We start from the raw sequence: 21,574 nt of genomic DNA, 5'->3' as shown, positions 1-21,574 counted from the left end.
CTTGGTGGACTTTTTACTTTTATTTTTTATTATTTATTTATTTATTATTTTTCATTGTTTTTTTTTTCTTTGTCTATAATTGTAAAGCGTCCTTGGGTTTCTTGAAAGGCGCTATATAAATTTAACTTATTATTATTATTATCACAAAGGAACAGACCCCAACCCCCCCTCAATAAATGAAAAAAAAATTCTCAAAGGATTTGGCATAATATAAAAAGGTCGATTTTTACTCAGAACAAGCGGAAAACTCTCATCCCTGGAGTATCTACAAAACACTGTCAGTTTAAAAAAAAAAAAAAAAGTGTCCTGGATTTGTTTCTTCAGCACCAAGAGACTTGTACAGAAGGCTCTGAAATGCTGATTACGGTTTGTTTGAATTTATGATCGAGAGAAAATGCTCACTACATGCCAACACTGAACGCCGTTTCTCTATTCTTGATTCTCTTCATAGCCAGTTTTTTCACGTCCGAGTTTAAGCTTTAACATTCACATAAACACAGCACTGCCTGTTTACTCTTCTGAAAAAGCCTGACCCATATACTGTAGTTCCTTGAATAATAAGGAAGTAGGATGTGTGCTGCAGAGGAGTCTGACACACAAGTGATCGTGTTATGAAATGAAAGATGAGCTGGCGTTAGAAATGTCGACCTTCATGGGGATTTACAAGCCACGTTCGTTTTCCGTTTCATTCCTTCCAGTGCGGTCGCTGTTACTGCCAACACCGTGGCCGAAATAAATAGTTAATAAAATAACGATAATAAAATAAAAGCTTCTTAGCTGACCTTCTCAGCTTCATGCACCGCTGCTCATGCGGCACTACGGTATAACGCCCTCAGACCGAAGCACTCGCTTCCTTCTTCCGCATACTTCAACCATCTCAGATTCCCGAGATTGCATTTCTGTGTTGTGCTGAATGACAAATAAAAGACCAACACCATCTCTCCCACCCAGACAGCACGGCTAATATACAGTACACTCTCCGCCTCAGAGAACTCGATCTCTGGACATTAGACTACAGCGAAGGCTTTCCTCGTGCACCACTCCCAAATCCTTCTCCTAATCTTTTGAGAGATCAGACATTTGCTGATCCCAGAAATTCCACAGACTAAAACACTTTACCATGTAATTGCATCCTGAAGTGATTGCTGATTGATAAACGAGGACGTTCACGCCTATAATTAACAGTTATTCCACGAAATCGGGTTGTACATGAGCTGACGGCGATAATCCATGTACGACGAGATTGAGTGGAATAACGGTTTTATTCTATCCACATTCACTGGATTTTGAGAAACGGAGCATTTTTATTGTTTTTTTTTTTTTTGCAAATTCGATGTTGATTTGTCAAGTGAAATACTCGGTCAACCATTTGTCAATTTCCTCCATTTTTCTCGGTCGTTCATTACATCTGGCAAATTTTGCATGTCCAGTCCAGTATCTTCAATTAATTGGTCTATGCATGTGAAACAGGGACGTCCTCTGGTTCTTCTTCCATGTGTAGGTTCCCACAGTAGAAGTTGGCATATTATTTCATCTTTTTTTCTCCAGCAGTGACCAATGAAGCTTCAAGTCTTCTTATTCTTAAAGTGCCATTCCACCATTGGATGTATTTTTTTGGCATAAAATACAACATATTTTATGACAACATGAGACAGAGAAATCTTTTAGCTTCAAAATGATATATCAAACATAATTTTTTGACAACGACAAGTATATTAATTTTGCGACCAAAGTCACCTACCCTTTTAATTTCCGCGCGGTAGTGAAACGTGATGTCATCGGCAGGTTCCCCTTCTTGTGTACCACGTCACGTGTGACGTGGCACAGATTATCAGCAATGGCGGATAGAACGCGATTGTCAGCTTCGGAAAAGAAGCGAAGGAAAATAGCAAGTGATGCCCAAAGGAGACGGTCGATGGTGAATATCGGCACAGCAATCGACAAGTGGAAATCGCGTTCTATCCGCCATTGCTGATAATCTGTGCCACGTCACACGTGACGTGGTACACAAGAAGGGGAACCTGCCGATGACATCACGTTTCACTACCGCGCGGAAATTAAAAGGGTAGGTGACTTTGGTCGCAAAATTAATATACTTGTCGTTGTCAAAAAATTATGTTTGATATATCATTTTGAAGCTAAAAGATTTCTCTGTCTAGTCATGTTGTCATAAAATATATTGTATTTTATGCCAAAGAATACATCCAATGGTGGAATGGCACTTTAATGTTTCCGACACTCGTGGAAGATTGCCATAAAGCTCTTTGTCGGTTTTGTGCTCTTTCCAAGAAACATTGAGAGCTAATCGTAATAATCTTGCGTAGACGCCATCAAGCCTTCTTTCTAATGATTTTGTAAGCGTCCAGCTTTCAGCACCATACAGTAACACTTTCGACAACAGCTCTGAAGAAATTAGTTTTTAATTTTCTGCTTAGGGTTGATGACCACACGTTTTCCATTTTATTTGCTGCAGACCATGCTTTTGCTATTCTGATAGCCGTGTCTTTCTTGGTATTATCAATCCAAGATCCCAGATATTGGAAGTCGGCGACACACTTTAGTATTTTGCCATTTGATGTAGTAATATCCTCTTTTGACTGGTTATATACCATAAATTCGATAAATAAAAACTTTATGCAAAACGTCTGACAAAAGAATTTCCGCTTAGAATGTAAACAAACCGGCGGAATGCCAGGAACAATTTGTGAAAAATGCAATGATAATTCTTGAAAAAAAAAAAATCTATCTATCTATCTATCTATCTATCTATCTATCTATCTATCTATCTATCTATATAAAAAATTTTTTTTGCGGGGGGGGTTGTTTTTGATACACATACATTAATATATACACACACGATATATATATTAAAAAAATAAAACAAAGCTCATGGACCTGAGTGATGTATTTAACAGTTATTCCCTGAAATCGAGTCGTACATGAGCTGATAGCCGACGAGGCGCGTAGCACCGAGTTGTCTATAATTCATGTATGATGAGATTGAGTGGAATAGCTGTTTTATTCTATCCACATTCACTGGATTTTGAGAAACGGAGCATTTTTATTTTTGTAAATTCGATAAATAAAAACGTCCGACAAAATTATTTCCACTTAGAAGGTAAACAAACCGTCGAAATGCCAGGAGCAATTTGTGAAAAATGCGATAATTCTTGAAAAAAAAAAAAAAAGACTTTCATTCCATATTTTGTCACTTTATTTTTGTATTTTTTGGGGTTTTGAGTACAGTTTTATTTCGTCCTCGGTTGGTTCAGCAACATGCGCTGCCATTTTGTTTTTCTCTACTCATGGTATATGAGCTGATATCCTTGTAGTAGACTAGCCAATCGGAGCACATGATTGCTCATATCCAGTGAACGTGGATACAATAATATCACATATTTCTCCGACGGTAATCTTTACATGCCACCCTCAAGGAGTGATGCAGGTAAACAAATTATTATTTCTTTCATTACCACCCAAATTTAGGGAAAAAACAAAAAAACAAACAAACAAAAAACCTTCCTATGGCCATCAAATTGTCAAATAATTTTTCTTTTTCTAAAAAAAAAAAAGTTAAAACATTGCCTTTTAGAAGAACAAATAAAAACTAAACCTTAATTATTTAAAATGAACTTTGCATAAATTAAAAATTCTGTTTTTTGTTAAAAATCATATCGTCTCCTGTTCACCATACAGCAATTAGTTTTGTTCACAAAAATTTACTGGGGGTTAACAAGATAACTTTCAGTTCACTAAGGCATAAAACTTCAAAACAACATTTTTTTCACTTTTCTCTCTCTCGTAAATATCATTGGATGCTTTTTTATATCTTCACTGTAATCCATGTTTCTCTTGTGTTTCTCCCAATATACACAAATCATATATGATACCAGTTAAAACTTGACACAAGAGAGAGAGTGTTTTTATATATATATATATATATATATATATATATATATATATATATATATATATATATATATATATATATATGGTGGCACGGTGGTGTAGTGGTTAGCGGTGTCGCCTCACAGCAAGAAGGTCCGGGTTCGAGCCCCGTGGCCGGCGAGGGCCTTTCTGTGTGGAGTTTGCATGTTCTCCCCGTGTCCGCGTGGGTTTCCTCCGGGTGCTCCGGTTTCCCCCACAGTCCAAAGACATGCAGGTTAGGTTAACTGGTGACTCTAAATTGAGCGTAGGTGTGAATGTGAGTGTGAATGGTTGTCTGTGTCTATGTGTCAGCCCTGTGATGACCTGGCGACTTGTCCAGGGTGTACCCCGCCTTTCACCCGTAGTCAGCTGGGATAGGCTCCAGCTCGCCTGCGACCCTGTAGAACAGGATAAAGCGGCTACAGATAATGAGATGAGATGATTCACTTATTTTAATAAAGCCTAACTCATTCATTAAAAAAATGTGAGTACTTCAAATGTGAGTAAAAACAGAATCAGGGGTGATGTCATTTAAATAGACGTTCAGATGTGCTGCAAGAAACGTATTTCCTTTCGGGGCGCCAATAATTTTGCTGCACGTTTTACGACAGTGACTCCATTCAAGAGCAGGTGAATGTTTACTGAAACCGACGGTGTAAAATCTGAGCAACGTTACACTATTACCCAGTGTCATCAAGGGTGCCAATACTTCTACAATTGACAATGTTTTATATAGACATCAACAAAAGCCATGGAATTAGGAATTCCCAATCAAGCCATTAAGGTTTGAATATAAATCCAAGGCCAACAGACACTCTGTAAATAAATACATTAATAAGCAGTATTAGGGCGGAGCGCGACCCTTCAGCACACCGGTACCTGTTCCAGCTCTTCCTCGGCGTATTTCTGGCGGCTGAGCTCGTTCTCTGTTCCCTCCCGCAGCTCGCGCAGCCGCTGAGCCTCCTGCTTGGCAGAGTTTATCTCGTCCCTGAGTTTCTGCTCCAGGTTGACCTTCTCCACCTCCACCGTGCGGTGCTCCTCCTGGGCGATTCGCAGCCTGAGCATCAAAACATTTCAATCAGAGATTAACGATGAACGCAAACGCCACGGCACAATCGCTACGAGCGTGAGCATTCGGCCAGAGCAGTGCCCTGGTGTGTAAGGAGCAAGTAACTGACTTAATGTCAGCTTTAAAAAAAAAATTTAACTAATATACGTACAGTACCAGTGAAAGTTTTTATTGCTATGTTCTATTTCAAATTTTTTCATGATTTTTATTAATTAAAAAAGTCACTTTGCGTTTTTAAAGTAAAAGTAATGATGGATGTCGTTTCTCTTTACTTAGTTGAGCGGTTCTTGATTTCATGTGCATGGATGACCAGAGTTGTAGAAAAGCATCATTTACTCGTAGTATTTTTATTATTTACTGTTTGATCTTGAACACATTAAGAAGGCAAGAAACTCGTCCACTGATTAACTTTTAACTAAAATATTCCTTTTATTAAAAATGAAAAACCTGAAGAACACAAAGGCCTTTTCTTAATAAACTCCTGAACATTCCTGAAGGTTGTTGTTAGCATAAACAAAACCACTACCTTCACTTTTCTCTGTAAAATGTTTGCACCATTAGAGCTGTGTTACTTCTGCCCAAGGAGAAGTCACATGCTTTCACACTATTGTACATAATTCCTGCTCTGCCCTCTGCGGTCTGAAGAATGCAATTACAGCTATGAAAACTAAAATTACACAGCCTGATGATTTTTTTTTTTAAATTATCGTAATTATCAATTCGAAGAATCAGAAATTTGCATCAATTCATCATCGCACAATATATAGTTACATTCCTAATATAACAGATCAATCAATGAAATACACATGTTATTTACCAGCTGGGAGGTCCGTATCGTGAAATACCGTGACCGAGGTCTTGAAAGTTCTGGGCCGAGGTCAGTATTCGAGGCCCAGGTCACGGTATTTCACCATACGGACCGACCTTAAGCTGGTAAATAATATATTTATTTTTTTCTTTACCAAATTCTAACAGAAAACGAGAGCGCCCGAAAGGGAAAACCGAGCCAAGCCGCCATTTTGAATCCTCATTCACGGCTCTAATGCAAATGGCTTCCTCCTCGGTATACAAGTGCACTTCCATGGCAGGAAAAAAAAAAATACATTTTGCCGCCTATGTAGTCCCCTATTTATACAAATAGGAGTCATTCAGGATTCAGCCATGTTTTTGCTCGGCGTTAGCAATAGTTACAGGTTTTTAGCTTTCTCCTGAAACGTTTTCTTTTATTTCTTCTTCCTCAGGGTAGTAAAACTCGCTTTCTCTGTGAACACTGTCGTTATCGCTATCCATGATGTAAAATTAATGCTATTCTCCTGAGAAATGCGAAAATAAATGTTAACAAAAATTGCTACTACAGTATGTTGTTTGTTGTTGTGAACGAGCGAGTCGCCAGAGGTCTGTAACCGGGGTCCGTACCATAGGATACGGACCTGCTCGCCAACCAATCAGAGCGCGAGATTTGATAAAAACCGGACCACGAAAAAAATAAAGTAAATTATTACACATACAGGACACTTTTTCGATGGAATAAAAACGTGCTCTATCTCCTTTTAGCGCATTTCATTCATTTGGTTTGATAGCCTGCAATATTATTTTTAGCATATCGCTTATCCTACGTGTATTACATCACTCTAACCAATGGAGAATGAGCGTTGAATATGGCACTTTAAGGTAAGATGCATTTAATTATTCGTCTGCTGTGGGTTTGGAATCAGTAGCCTGACCGATTCGTTCATGTTTGTGGTGCCATTTGTTTGTTGACGCGTGTTGAAATGGAAGATTGGTCGTGAATAATAATAATAATAGCTGGCTTTTTTCGTGGGATATCGGATATATTCCATTCAGATACTCGTCTTCGACTCGTTCAGCATCATGCTAGCTCAGGGGTGGGCAATTATTTTTTCCCTGGGGCCACATGAGAAACAGAAAATGTTGTGGCGGGCCGGACCATAAAGCTGAACTAAATTCTGCATAATATTAATTGTATTTCTTTATATAAAGCAATAAATAACATTGTTTTTACAAGCTGCTAAGATTGGTAAGAGTATGGAAAAAACGAGGTCGCCTTACAAAAAATGTCATTTATTCAATCAAATTTCCCAAAACAATGGTTAACAAAATGTGAACGTTTGTACCATTTTTTTTTCAGTCACATTCACCCCAAAACACAATAAAGACATCACAATATTGTCTTTCTACTCCAAATATCAAGCAAGATACATCATATTATAATAATGATGTCGTGTCGATTCGGTGTAGGTATCAGATCTACAGATCAGCTCGGGCTCCTGCTGGTGACGTCACACTGTGAATGGCTGGACTGTTTGAAGGATGACGTACAAGTTTGTGGTTGGTCTGGACAAATTACGGAAGTAGTTATCGCGGGATTAGGTTTCATGGGATTTCATGTCATGTTCCTGTCGCACGCATTGCGTTTTTGTTGAACACAACTTCAAAATAAAAGCAATGCACATTCAGTCCATGCATGAGGTAAAATTAGAAAATACTAGTGCTGTCAAAAATGTCGCGTTATTAACGCGTTAACTTGAGTCAATTTTAACAGCGATAATTTTTTTATCGCGAGATTAACGCTCTGTGACATGATGTAGGTTTTTCATAAGGTTTTGAAACTGCCAGGAACTTGGAACAAAGACTTTGCTTAGAAAACCAATAGCAGCTAGACTGTAATGCCACGCCCCGCACAGCCAGAGTCCTCTGCCCTCCTCCCCCAAAGAACCAGCGCGGGCAGGGCGCGCTAGTAGAGATGGGATTTATGGCTCTTTGATGGGATCCGCATCTTTGTGATCCATTCTTTGAAAAGAGCCGTTCAAAAGTCTGGCTCATTTGGCTCTTTTTAAATATTTATTCAGTTTTAAGAAGACAGCGTCTAAAGAAGCCAGATCCCTCTGAACTGTAAACTCAATGCTATCCCAGAAATCCTTCCTGTAATATGCAAATTTGGCCGCCTCTGATTGGACAGCGCGACGCATCAACAGGCAGAAAGTGTAAAAGTACAAAATGTGTTAAGTGAGCTGAAACAGTAAAGATCAGATTCAATGCAATATTTATCAACGAACAACTTAAAGTTAATATAATAGTGTACTTTATATTATAATCAAGCATGTCAAGCCTACCGTCACTGTGTAACCTGTCTCTCTGATTAGAATTGTAGACTAACTCAAGCAGTAGATCACTTCACTCCTGGTTCTTTTATTAGCCCCGGTGCTCGGCTTAGGTTTCACGTTGCAGTGGCTGTGTCAAGATGTGTTATGCTTTGCAATAAAAAAAAAAACATTGGTACAAAGCAAGCCCGTTCACTTTTTTATGCTGATAAGAGAATTACAATGGTTTTTCATGTGACAAAAATGTGCGATTAAATTGCGATTAATCGCGAGTTAACTATGACAGTCGCGACATTAATCGCGATTAAATATTTTAATCGCTTGACAGCACTAGAAAATACGTTTATTTTGTAATTTCTAATTAACCTTACGCGGGCCGGTCAGAATGAACCAAAGGGCCGGATGCGGCCCGCGGGCCGTAAAATGCCCAGGTCTGTGCTAGCTGAATGGAATATATCTGACAGACCACGAAAAAAGCCAGCCAATATTATTTAAAATGTTGAACCTGTGATATTACTTCAAGACAGGCCTGCATTCATTAAACAAAAATGAGTTGTATTTCTGGATTATTATTCTAATTTTTTTTTTTCCCCCCCCAATGACAAGAATGGCCAAAGCACTCAAAAACTTGCCTGGAACATCAGGTGGTACCGTAGGAATTAAATCACGAACAATCACAAAACCCAATAAAATGAAGCGGTGGTGTTTTAGAGCACTCTGCATTCCAATAACGGACATCATCCAGGCTTACTCCATACGCACAAAAACGGAAGCCAGCTGTCTATTTTATACCGTGTATTCTTGCTTTATTTAACATTCATCATAACTATTTATTGTTGTACCTTTCACCTACAGACACACAATAACAGGAAGAAACGAAAAGCCTCCAATAAACTCAACCTGTTCAGGACGAACAGAACTCAAAGCTGTGTGTATCCGGGTGTGAAAAACACTGTTGAAAAGAATCTGCTTGCTCAAGGTCATGGATTTTTTTTCCTTTCCATATCTAAACTGAACGTTGTACGGTTGCTAGGCTCCCAGCTGTCCTTGTTGTTTCCGCCTCCAAAGCGGCCGTGAGAGACCCGTGACTGGAACAGCATGCCTGTGTGCTGATGGGACGCCGTCGACAGAGGCCTGCACAGCATTAACACACGACCGGGGACCTCGGGATCCAGTTACCCCCCACCCCACACCCACACGTCTCTATAACTGACAGGAGCTGAGTGAATAATTAATCACCGAGTGCTGGTTCAATAGCAAAGAAATGCAGCTTTAAAAAAAAAAAAAACCACTGAGTAGTTACTCACGTCACACACACTTAAATAAATAAATAGAAATCGGACTAAAACTTGAAAGAGATAGTATATATAAAATAGTATATAAATCACTATTATATATAGTAGCATTTTATAGTTCATACAACATCTGTCTAAGCTGAGCTTCGATAAATCTGAAACACTTCAATATTAAGTCGTTATAATTGATCCGGCCACCACGGTGGATTTTACTGAAAGATTTTGTTAAAAATTTCTCAAAGGCCAGAAATGTTGGCCAATCGTCACCAAATTTGGCACGGATCATATTCACACAAAGCTTCACGAAATTCAGACTGATTTTTTTTTTAATTTTCAAAACAGGAAGTGGTCTACTAAACAGGAAGTGAGCTCATACTGTACCTCGGCCAATCTTTGGTCAACTGACATGAAACTTGGACTGTGTCTGAAATCGCTCCGTACTCGCTATACAGGGCACTATATAGTGAGGACGCCATTTTGTAGTGCTGTCCGTAGTATGTACAGGTTAAGGCGGTATTCCCTGCTTGGCATTTTGCCTGTCGCACCTCCTCCAGTGCACTTTGGGTCAGATGCAGGGTCGTCAGCTGGTGCCACCCTTCTCTGATGTTTCGCCCCCTAGCCAGTACATCTCCAGGTGGGGGGGCAAGTGGCATCTTGGGACGTCTCCCTACCACTCCCTGCATCTGACCCTACTGGGGTGTCTGACCCCATCTACTGTCCTTCCTCCTTAACCACAACCAGTAGCTTGCTTTTTCCGCCTCTTCTGCTAGCTCCTTGATTGCTCGCTGCAGTCTTGCCCCTGTTGTTCCTAGAGCGCGGAGAAGCTGGATCGCCAACCTGGCAACGAAACCCCTGCACCTGACCTCCACTGGGTGGATGGATGCTGCCCACCCTGCCTCTTTGCACTCTGCTGCCAGCTCGGTGTACTTGAGCCGCTTGATCTCGTGTGCAGATGGTATTCCCTCTTCCCACGGCACGGTTAACTCGATGATGAGGACACGCTTGGCAGCCGTTGACCACATCACGATGTCTGGTCTTAGGATTGATTGCACAATCTCACTCGGGAAGGTGAGCTGCCTGTCCAGGTCGACACGCATCTCCCACGCCTTCCCAGGGGTTAGCAATGATCTTGCCTGACTGCCTTGTGGCTTTTGCTGGATCTCCCCTGGTCGTACGAAGGAGATGCTAGTCGTTTGGCTGCTTGCTGAGGAGTTAGCAGCTGTTCTTCTCATCTCCAGGTACTCAGCCAACTTTCTAAGCACTTGATTGTGCCGCCATCTGAGACGTCCTTGTGACAGTGCCACTCTGCATGATGCCAGGATGTGTTGAAGGCCTGCTTTGTCACTTTCACACAGAGGGCATCTGTCCTCGCTTCCGAACCATGTGGAGAGGTTCTGAGGGCACGGGAGGGTGTCGTACGCTGCCCTAACCATGAAGCTGAGCCATGCCTGTGGGGCTTGCCAGATGTCCTGCCAGGTTACGACCCTGTGGATAATGTCCTCCCACCGGGTCCACGCCCCTTGCTTGCCCTGGGACACAGCTTTGCTGAGGTACTGCTCTTGCTCCACATGGGCCACTTCTTCCACGATCATGGCCTTTCTCTGCTGTCTTGAGGCTTTTGACCAGAATCGAACTGGTTCCCCGAAGCCGACTCCAGCCCGGCCTTCCTGCACTCTCCCGGTGATCTCTCTGTGCTGCAGCCTACTGACAGCCTGATTCACTTCTGATTGGGCCCTCCATTTGCACCCCGTTCTAACGGCTACTGCCGCGGCTCTTACTGCAGGGTCCCTGGACTCCTTGATTTCAAACACCAGGCGGGCCTTTTCCTGTTTGTACCCCAGACTCACTGACTTCAGTGGAAGCTGAAGTGCATTTCTTCCAAAGAGTCCTGCATTGGAGAAGCAGTGCGGGAGACCCAACCATTTCCTTATGAAGGTGTTTACAATGCTGTCTAGCCTGCTGACCGTGGTGGATGGAATTTCACAGACTTTAAGTGGCCACATCACACGCTGGAATAGTGTGAACTGGTATCACCACAATTTAAACTTCCCAGGGAGTTGGCTGCTATCAATCCTGGCCAGGCCACGCCCCAGCTGTTGAAACCTTAGTGAGGATTATTTACACCCTATATAGTGCACTCAAACTATCCCACAATGCATCGTGAATAGTAGTGTACAACAATGGTCACTAACCAAGCAAAATATCCCATCATGCATTGCGGTCACGCTGAAAGAAATCAAATTAAAAGTCTCAAATTTGATTTAATAAAAGGCAGCGGCAAAGAAGAAAGTATTCAGCCTTGATTTAAAAGAACTGAAAGCTGCAGGTACTTTGTATTGATTAATGTGGGAAATGCGCTCAGTATAATATGGATTTATCACAAAAACACACGCATGTGTTTATTATTTTGAAACCCACCAGCCGACTGATCCGGCACGGTTTAATTGTGCGACAGTAATGACGTAAATACCAGCGCGGCGGAGTAGTGTCCGAAAGCGATTTTACATTTTACCAATGAGCTCACTGTATAGTCCTCTATAGACCCTTCCCACGTGACGTCACGACAAACGCGGCCGCCATTTTGGACATGAACTACCAGTAGTCTACCACAGCCAACAACGAGGAACGACGGCGAAGCATCGAAAGGAATATAGCCATCAAAGAAAGTTTTTACTTTCAGCAAGACTTCCATCATGCCATTATATTGTTGTGCACCTGGATGTATAACCATCAACACACAAGGCAAGATTTATCATTTTATCGGATCCCGACAGATGCTGACCGACGGAGAAGATGGATGGTCTCTAAAATATTGGCAAAATGATGTTTATTGACATAGCACTTGTGTGTAACGGGAAGCATTTGCATATCCGAAGTGTTGTGTTTACATCAAAGATAAAATAAACCGATATGACAACGACTGCTGCTGCCAGGTTGGGGACACAAACTAGTAGAAAGGAAGTGTGCCAACAGTGCCAACACACTTCCTTTGTGGTCGATTCTGCTTTAAAGTGCCATTCCACCACTGGATGTATTCTTTGGCATAAAATACAATATATTTTATGTAGTACTGTCAAGCGATTAAAATATTTAATCGCGATTAATGTCACAACTGTCATAGTTAACTTGCGATTAATCGCAATTTAATCGCACATTTTTGTCACATGAAAAACCATTGTAATTCTCTTATCAGCATAAAAAAGTGAATGGGCTTGCTTTGTACCAATGTTTTTTTTATTGCAAAGCATAACACGTCTTGACACAGCCACTGCAAAGTGAAACCTAAGCCGAGCACCGGGGCTGGCAAAAGAACCATGAGTGAAGTGATCTACTGTTTGAGTTAGTCTACAACTCACAGTGACGGTAGGCTTGACATGCTTGATTATAATATAAAGTACACTATTATATTAAGTTTAAGTTGTTCGTTGATAAATATTGCACTGAATCTGATCTTTACTGTTTCAGCTCACTTAACACATTTTGTACTTTTACACTTTCTGCCTGTTGATGCGTCGCGCTGTCCAATCAGAGGCGGCCAAATTTGCATATTACAGGAAGGATTTCTGGGATAGCATTGAGTTTACAGTTCAGAGGGATCTGGCTTCTTTAGACGCTGTCTTCTTAAAACTGAATAAATATTTAAAAAGAGCCAAATGAGCCAGTCTTTTGAACGGCTCTTTTCAAAGAACGGATCACAAAGATGCGGATCCCATCAAAGAGCCATAAATCCCATCTCTACTAGCGCGCCCTGCCCGCGCTGGTTCTTTGGAGGGAGGAGGGCAGAGGACTCTGGCTGTGCGGGGCGTGGCATTACAGTCTAGCTGCTATCGGTTTTTTGTTCCAAGTTCCTGGCAGTTTCAAAAGCTTATGAAAAACCTACATCATGTCACAGGGCGTTAATCTCGCGATAAAAAAATTATCGCCGTTAAAATTGAGTCAAGTTAACACGTTAATAACGCAACATTTTTGACAGCACTAATTTTATGACAACATGACTAGACAGAGAAATCTTTTAGCTTCAAAATGATATATCAAACATAATTTTTTGAGAACGACAAGTATATTAATTTTGCGACCAAAGTCACCTACCCTTTTAATTTCCGCGTGGTAGTGAAACGTGATGTCATCGGCAGGTTCCCCTTCTTGTGTACCACGTCACGTGTGACGTGGCACAGATTATCATCAATGGCGGATAGAACGCGATTGTCAGCTTCGGAAAAGAAGCGAAGGAAAATAGCAAGTGATGCCCAAAGGAGACGGTCGATGGTGAATATCGGCACAGCAATCGACAAGTGGAAATCGCGTTCTATCCGCCATTGTTGATAATCTGTGCCACATCACACGTGACGTGGTACACAAGAAGGGGAACCTGCCGATGACATCACGTTTCACTACCGCGCGGAAATTAAAAGGGTAGGTGACTTTGGTCGCAAAATTAATATACTTGTCGTTGTCAAAAAATTATGTTTGATATATCATTTTGAAGCTAAAAGATTTCTCTGTCTAGTCATGTTGTCATAAAATGTATTGTATTTTACGCCAAAAAAATGCATCCAATGGTGGAATGGCACTTTAAGGTAAGATGCATTTAATTATTGGTCTTCTGTGGGTTTGGAATCGGTAGCCTGACCGACTCGTTCATGTTTGTGGTGCCATTTGTTTGTTGACGCGTGTTGAAATGGAAGATTGGTTGTTGACATGATTTCCAGTGATGCTTTGGTGCTGCTGTGGATCAGATGTGTTGAGTAGCCTGACTGTTTTTTTTTTTTCTTGCGTGTGGTATCATTGTTGACACGAGGTTGTTTTTTGAACATGCCAACGCGGACACGATTTCCCCTGATGAGTTATGACTTCAGACGCGATGCGTGTGTGGAGTCCGCGTGATATGTGCGTAAGATAGGCTTCTCATGTGTTTGGAGATCCACGCTCTGAGACAAGCGCAAGCACCCCCCCCCCTCCCCCCCCCCCCAAGGGAAAAAAGGGACCCCCCGAAAATATCGGCATAGTTCGAACACTGGGTTGGAGAAAGTAATGGCAAATAGTGAGTGCACAAACCATAGAAGGTAAACTGTACACAGCGCCAGGGCAGTGTGATGGTATGTCTACTTTTAGATTGTGTTAGCTTATCAATGAACACACTCGTCACTCGACGAGTTTCACGTCTTTACGACGGATACTTAAATGCGTGTTAGGTATTATTGTTGCAGTCTAAGCAGTCATTGTAGCAGCTAGATTGTAGCAGCGAGAACCGAAAGGGTCTGTGCCATAAACCGTTATTTCTTCATGTCCAAAATGGCGGTCGCGTTTACGAAGGTCACGTGAGTGAAAAGGGTCTCATCTCATCTCATTATCTGTAGCCGCTTTATCCTGTCCTACAGGGTCGCAGGCAAGCTGGAGCCTATCCCAGCTGACTACGGGCGAAAGGCGGGGTACACCCTGGACAAGTCGCCAGGTCATCACAGGGCTGACACATAGACACAGACAACCATTCACACTCCCATTCACACCTACGCTCAATTTAGAGTCACCAGTTAACCTAACCTGCATGTCTTTGGACTGTGGGGGAAACCAGAGCACCCGGAGGAAACCCACGCGGACACGGGGAGAACATGCAAACTCCACACAGAAAGGCCCTCGCCGGCCACGGGGCTCGAACCCGGACCTTCTTGCTGTGAGGCGGCAGCGCTAACCACTACACCACCGTGCCGCCTGTGAAAAGGGTCTATATAGTAATTCCCTATATAGGGAGTAGGGAGTAATGAACGAGTGAGCGATTTCGGACACAGAGCATGCAACAGAGCGTGCTCTTGACAAAATAAGGACGTTTCCTTGCTGGGCTGCTTGGGCCCCTCGTTCCCTACTTGGAGCTCTATTTTACATATGCTTCATGTATGCATTTCTTAAAAAAAAAAAAAAAAATCAGTCTGATCTGATGTCACGACACTCTGGCACTTAGTTCAAGCAGCCCAAGTTCGTAAAACGCTCCTCTGAAAAGGCCGCGTAACATTCAACTCGCGGAAACTCCACTCTCTTCCGAATTAAAAGACTCCAGCTATTTATTCTCAAACAAATTATATCAAGATTTTTTTTTTTGTTCATTTTCTCATTTACTTTTTTACATGTCTTAGGGGAGACGCAATATATTGTCCTTTTATTCATTTGTCATTCTGTATTATTCCGTGTACCGCTTGTCCTTTGTTTGCTGTCTTGGATGTTTGTGCAGCCGTTGTAGCACTTTGCACAAGAAAAATTTCCCCACAGGGACAATAAATCACTACAGCTGATTTGAAGAAAATGAGACTGTAAAGCAAAAGGGTGGGACGTATAAATTATAAAAAGAGGACTTAACAGGACAAACAAAATACGAATACATAATGATCGATCAATAATAATAATAATAATAATAATTTTCCTGGAAATTAAAATGAATCTCCGAAACGAATTTATTATTATTTTTTTTTAAGATATACTGTCCAGAAAGGGCGGCACGGTGGTGTAGTGGTTAGCGCTGTCACCTCACAGCAAGAAGGTTCGGGTTCGAGCCCCGTGGCCGGCGAGGGCCTTTCTGTGTGGAGTTTGCATGTTCTCCCCGTGTCCGCGTGGGTTTCCTCCGGGTGCTCCGGTTTCCCCCACAGTCCAAAGACATGCAGGTTAGGTTAACTGGTGACTCTAAATTGAGCGTAGGTGTGAATGTGAGTGTGAATGGTTGTCTGTGTCTATGTGTCAGCCCTGTGATGACCTGGCGACTTGTCCAGGGTGTACCCCGCCTTTCGCCCGTAGTCAGCTGGGATAGGCTCCAGCTTGCCTGCGACCCTGTAGAAGGATAAAGCGGCTAGAGATGATGAGATGAGATGAGATGAGATAATGTCCAGAACAGTAAGAGACGATACAGACAGAAAACAATATCCACAGCTGAACAGTAAACCTGTAAAACTCGACGCGAGTAGTTTAAAGCTACTGTACACTGCCTTTCAGATTTTTCAAGTGTAGGTCATAAAAAGAATTTTCCCCGACACCTACCAAATTATTTTTGTTTAGTGGATCAAAACCTACTGAATTCGAATCACAGACTTCCAATTTTATTATTATTATTTTTTTTAAAATAGAACAATTAATGAATTCAAAACCACATGGCCGCCATGACCCCATACAAGATCCTACGTCACGCATCACATCACATCACATCACATCACATCACGTGGCGGGCTTTCCCTGTTCGCGCAAGGCATTGTGGGATACAAATTTGAAACGGGAGAGAAAAATGGAGGACGTGAGTGTGCGAACGAAACGTGAAAGACCGACTACAGTAACGGAAAGAAAGCGAGAAGAAGAAAAGACGTTATGTTCTATACGAAGGAAAGGAAATGCAACGCAGGACCAAACTAATAAATATCGGCGCTCAGTGAGCACCTCGGTGTGATCACCTGTTCGTTTAGCGACAGAATGATGGAACTGTCAGTGCACACACACACACACACACGGACTTCCTCTGTCTGCTTGACTGCGCGATTTCATGCACATTATTTGCTTTAATCCCATCAAATTAAATAACTTCCCAGCCACAGAACAGAATGGCCTGATATTTTGCGAGATATTACAGAAATAATATCAATCACAATGACATTTCAGACGGAACTAAATTTCACCGATTTGATGAAATCGAAAGGCCGTCTAGTTTTAAAATGACATCACAAAGCAGAAGAAGTGCTGATTCACGACAGAAGTGGCCTCTTGTACTCGTAACTGCATCGAGCACACCCAGACTGCCCCGGAATACCTCTGCAATGCCTATAAAAAGGCAAGAGATAAAGCTGCCTCATGGGAATGACCCCCTGACACACTGAGCACGCCTGGAAGGCAGGTCTCATGACCAGGTTTGTTATAGAAAATACTTCATGTGAAAGCACACGTGGCAAGATGAAATAACAATATAAAAACCTGAGATACAATAAATGCGTAAATGTTTGTTTGATTTTGACCTACACCTGCGACTCGTGTTCTACATCGTCACTGACGAACTGCGCGACTTGGTTAATTATTAGCAGAATCTTGGCGAGGCCCGGATCTCATGATGCCCACAATGAAGGCCTGATGCAGTTTCCTGGAAAAGGTAATTAATCCAGCCTTGTCGGTTAGATGAGATACCGTTCTCGCCCCGTAAACACGACATTTATTGTTCATTGTTCGCATCATAGCATATTCAGAGTCAAGAATATAAATTTGTTTTGATAAACACCGATATGAATCTATACTCAGAAGTGGTAGCAAATATAGAAGTATGGTGAGCTGGTTATACGCACAAACACAGATAAACAAGTATAAACTCACACGTGTGATGCTTTTCAATTAATAGGTGTGCCTCATCAAAAGTTAATTAGTGGAATTTTATACTGTGCGATGATAAATTACGATACAAATTTGACCATTTGAACTGATGAAATGAAAAAAAAAATATCCCAATTGCAGTGGTGCTTGAAAGTTTGTGAACCCTTTCGAATTGTCTATATTTCTGCATAAATATGACCTACTGTAAAACTTCATCAGATTTTCACACAAGTCCTAAAAGTAGATAAAGAGAACCCAGTTAAACAAATGAGACAAAAATATTATACTTGGTCATTTATTTATTGAGGAAAATGATCCAATATTACATATCTGTGAGTGGCAAAAGTATGTGAACCTCAAGGATTAGCAGTTAATTTGAAGGTGAAATTAGAGTCCGGTGTTTTCAATCAATGGGATGGCAATCAGGTGTGAGTGGGCACCCTGTTTTATTTAAAGAACAGGGATCTATCAAAGTCTGATCTTCACAACACGTTTGTGGAAGTGTATCATGGCACGAACAAAGGAGATTTCAGAGGACCTCAGAAAAAGCGTTGTTGATGCTCATCAGGCTGGAAAAGGTTACAAAACCATCTCTAAAGAGTTTGGACTCCACCAATCCACAGTCAGACAGATTGTGTACAAATGGAGGGAATTCAAGACCATTGTTACCCTCCCCAGGAGTGGTCAACCAACAGAGATCACTCCAAGAGCAAGGCGTGCAATAGTTGGCGAGGTCACAAAGGACCCCAGGGTAACTTCTAAGCAACTGAAGGCCTCTCTCATATTGGCTAATGTTAATGTTCATGAGTTCACCATCAGGAGAACACTGAGCAACAATTGTGTGCATGGCAGGGTTGCAAGGAGAAAGCCACTGCTGTCCAAAAAGAACATTGCTGCTCGCCTGCAGTTTGCTAAAGATCACGTGGACGAGCCAGAAGGCTATTGGAAAAATGTTTTGTGGACGGATGAGACCAAAATAGAACTTCTTGGTTTAAATGAGAAGCGTTATGTTTGGAGAAAGGAAAACACCGCATTCCAGCATAAGAACCTCATCCCATCTGTGAAACATGGTGGTGGTAGTATCATGGTTTGGGCCTGTTTTGCTGCATCTGGGCCAGGACGGCTTGCCATCATTGATGGAACAATGAATTCTGAATTATACCAGCAAATTGTAAAGGAAAATGTCAGGATATCTGTCCATGAACTGAATCTCAAGAGAAGGTGGGTCATGCAGCAAGACAACAACCCTAAGCACACGAGTCATTCTACCAAAGAATGGTTAAAGAAGAATAAAGTTAATGTTTTGGAATGGCCAAGTCAAAGTCCTGACCTTAATCCAATGGAAATGTTGTGGAAGGACCTGAAGCGAGCAGTTCATGTGAGGAAACCCACCAACATCCCAGAGTTGAAGCTGTTCTGTACGGAGGAATGGGCTATCAAATGGACTGATCAACAGTTACCGCAAACATTTAGTTGCAGTTATTGCTGCACAAGGGGGTCACACCAGATACTGAAAGCAAAGGTTCACATACTTTTGCCACTCACAGATATGTAATATTGGATCATTTTCCTCAATAAATAAATGACCAAGTATAATATTTTTGTCACATTTGTTTAACTGGGTTCTCTTTATCTACTTTTAGGACTTGTGTGGAAATCTGATGTTGTTTTAGGTCATATTTACGCATGTAGAGGCAGGCGATCGTTCAACGCTTGAGCGACCAATCGCGGGTTGAAGCAGCTCGTACTGGCCACGGTTGTTGTGCGCGAGTGTGAAATCCCATCATTCCTGTCGGAGTAGCAGCGATTTTTGTGAAAAATTGTATATGATCCCTGTGTAGCCGCATCCATGGCTACATTTCTTACATTCCCATGTCACACTGAAACCTTATTATCGGATATCAGAGAGAATTGGCGAAAATACATCAGGTCTCGCCTAATTAAAAGGTTTATACATATCGCAAGCCAAATAAATAATAGGAACAATATCCAAAAATTAATTTATATATATCCTCGAGGACTGCTGGTACTCGTGAATGTGGATTCTGACATGGAGGAGTCATATTTCTACACTGGCTATGTTTTGTTACGACTGCACTTTACAGTCATCTCCTGGATTGTAAGATGCACGGTATCTCGCAACGTTGGCGAAATACCGTATCTCGCAACGTTGGCGAAAGTGAAAATAAATCCGTCGAAATATACCCGCCCTGTGATTCGGATCCGATACAAAATAAAATAAGTTTTTCCTTGGCCCATGCTCCACCATTCCACCAATTTTCATGAAAATCGAGTTGGTAGCTTTAGTGCAATCGTGCTAAAAATGTCAGACACCGAAAACAACTTCATTGGTGGAGATAATTAACCGAATGCCGATTTTGATTATTTAAATCGCACATTTCGACATCACAATGCACTGTGTATCAATATATCATTACACCCCTACTAGTTAACTCCTATTGCTAAACAGACGATGGTTCTTGTTGTATATTGCGTTTCAGCCTGGATAGAAAATGTCATTCTTCATCCACTCAAAACCCCCTCAGCAATTTCCTTGAAATTTAAATCACTGACTCCCTGCATTTGATCACGTCTGATGTATTACCAGGTTTGCCAGTAACCAGTTTAAAGCACCTTCTAATCAAATTAAAATAAAAACTAGTGTGTGCTGAGCCGTCCGTTTGTCTATTTTACGCCCAGGAAGCATCTTGCACACTTTACATATTTCTGACTGTAATAAATTCTCGGTTACGATGCAGGCTACAGTTTGTCTGAACACGGCTATGCAGTCAGATCTGCACAAACATTTCAGTTTACTCAATTCCCAGAACGCTCGTCCTGTCATCGTCGTCGTTTCAGGAGGAAATGAAATGCTTCCTGGCCAGCGAGAGGCTTCTGAGACATGAAAGAGGATGTGGAGAGGATGCTCTGGTGCAAGACGATACAAAAGGAGAAGAGAGATGGGAAAAAAAAAAAAATCATCAGGCGTGTGATTTCAAACACCTTCTCACGCACGAGGCTGCGAACTCGGCCCACCCCACCAAAGCAACACGCTCGCGTTTAAGACGACGCGTGCGGAGGAGATTTTTCTCGACTTCTCTATTAATATTTTAAAACGGGCAGGACGTGCTTGGTGGTACTGCAGTCAAGCTTCGAGTTTGTTATATGACTGAAACTTAATGTTTTATTGACATGTTCACTTCCCCGCAGCCTTGACGTTTCAAGAAAAAAGGAAAAGCTGAGAAATGAATCGGGGTTTCTTTAAAGAAGACTCAAAGCAGCAGGTCTCAAACATTTTGCAGCCAGGGACTTTTACTGTAAACTTTTAAAATGGACATGGATATATTTATTCTATCCACATTCACGGGATATCAGCAATCGTGCGCTCTGACTGGCTGCTCTACTACTAGGATATCAGCTCATATACCGTGAGCAGAGAAAAACAAACTGGCCGAGCGTGTTGTTGAACCAACCGAGGACGAAATAAAAACTCGATTAAAGCAAAACCCCAAAAAATCAAAAAAAAAAAAAAAAAAAGTGACAAAACATGGAACGAAAGTCTTTTTTTTTTTTTTCCCAAGAATTATTGGATTTTTCACAAATTGCTCCTGGCATTTCGCCGGTTTGTTTAGATTCTAAGCGGAAATGATTTTTTCGGACGTTTTGCATAAAGTTTTTATTTATACAATTTACAAAAAAAAAAAATGCTCCGTTTCTCAAAATCCAGTGAATGTGGATAGAATAAAACAGTTATTCCACTCAATCTTGTCGTACATGGATTATAGACAACTCGGTGCTACGCGCCTCGTCACCCATCGGCTCATCTACGATTCGAT

At 41.6% G+C, this 21,574-nt stretch overlaps 1 protein-coding gene across 1 annotated transcript in view; it reads right to left on the bottom strand.

Annotated features, from left to right (window-relative positions):
* Positions 1-21,574, bottom strand: part of stim1a (stromal interaction molecule 1a) — a 211,054-nt gene that overhangs the window by 26,486 nt on the left and 162,994 nt on the right. Inside the window, 1 exon segment of the mRNA XM_060897769.1 lies at positions 4,807-4,984. Coding sequence (XP_060753752.1) covers positions 4,807-4,984 — 178 coding nt within the window.

The sequence above is a fragment of the Neoarius graeffei genome, chromosome 17 (assembly GCF_027579695.1).
Source record: "Neoarius graeffei isolate fNeoGra1 chromosome 17, fNeoGra1.pri, whole genome shotgun sequence".
Lineage (NCBI taxonomy): Eukaryota > Metazoa > Chordata > Actinopteri > Siluriformes > Ariidae > Neoarius > Neoarius graeffei.
Note: the sequence above shows the minus strand (reverse complement) of the source record. Positions and strands in the feature narration are given on the sequence as shown.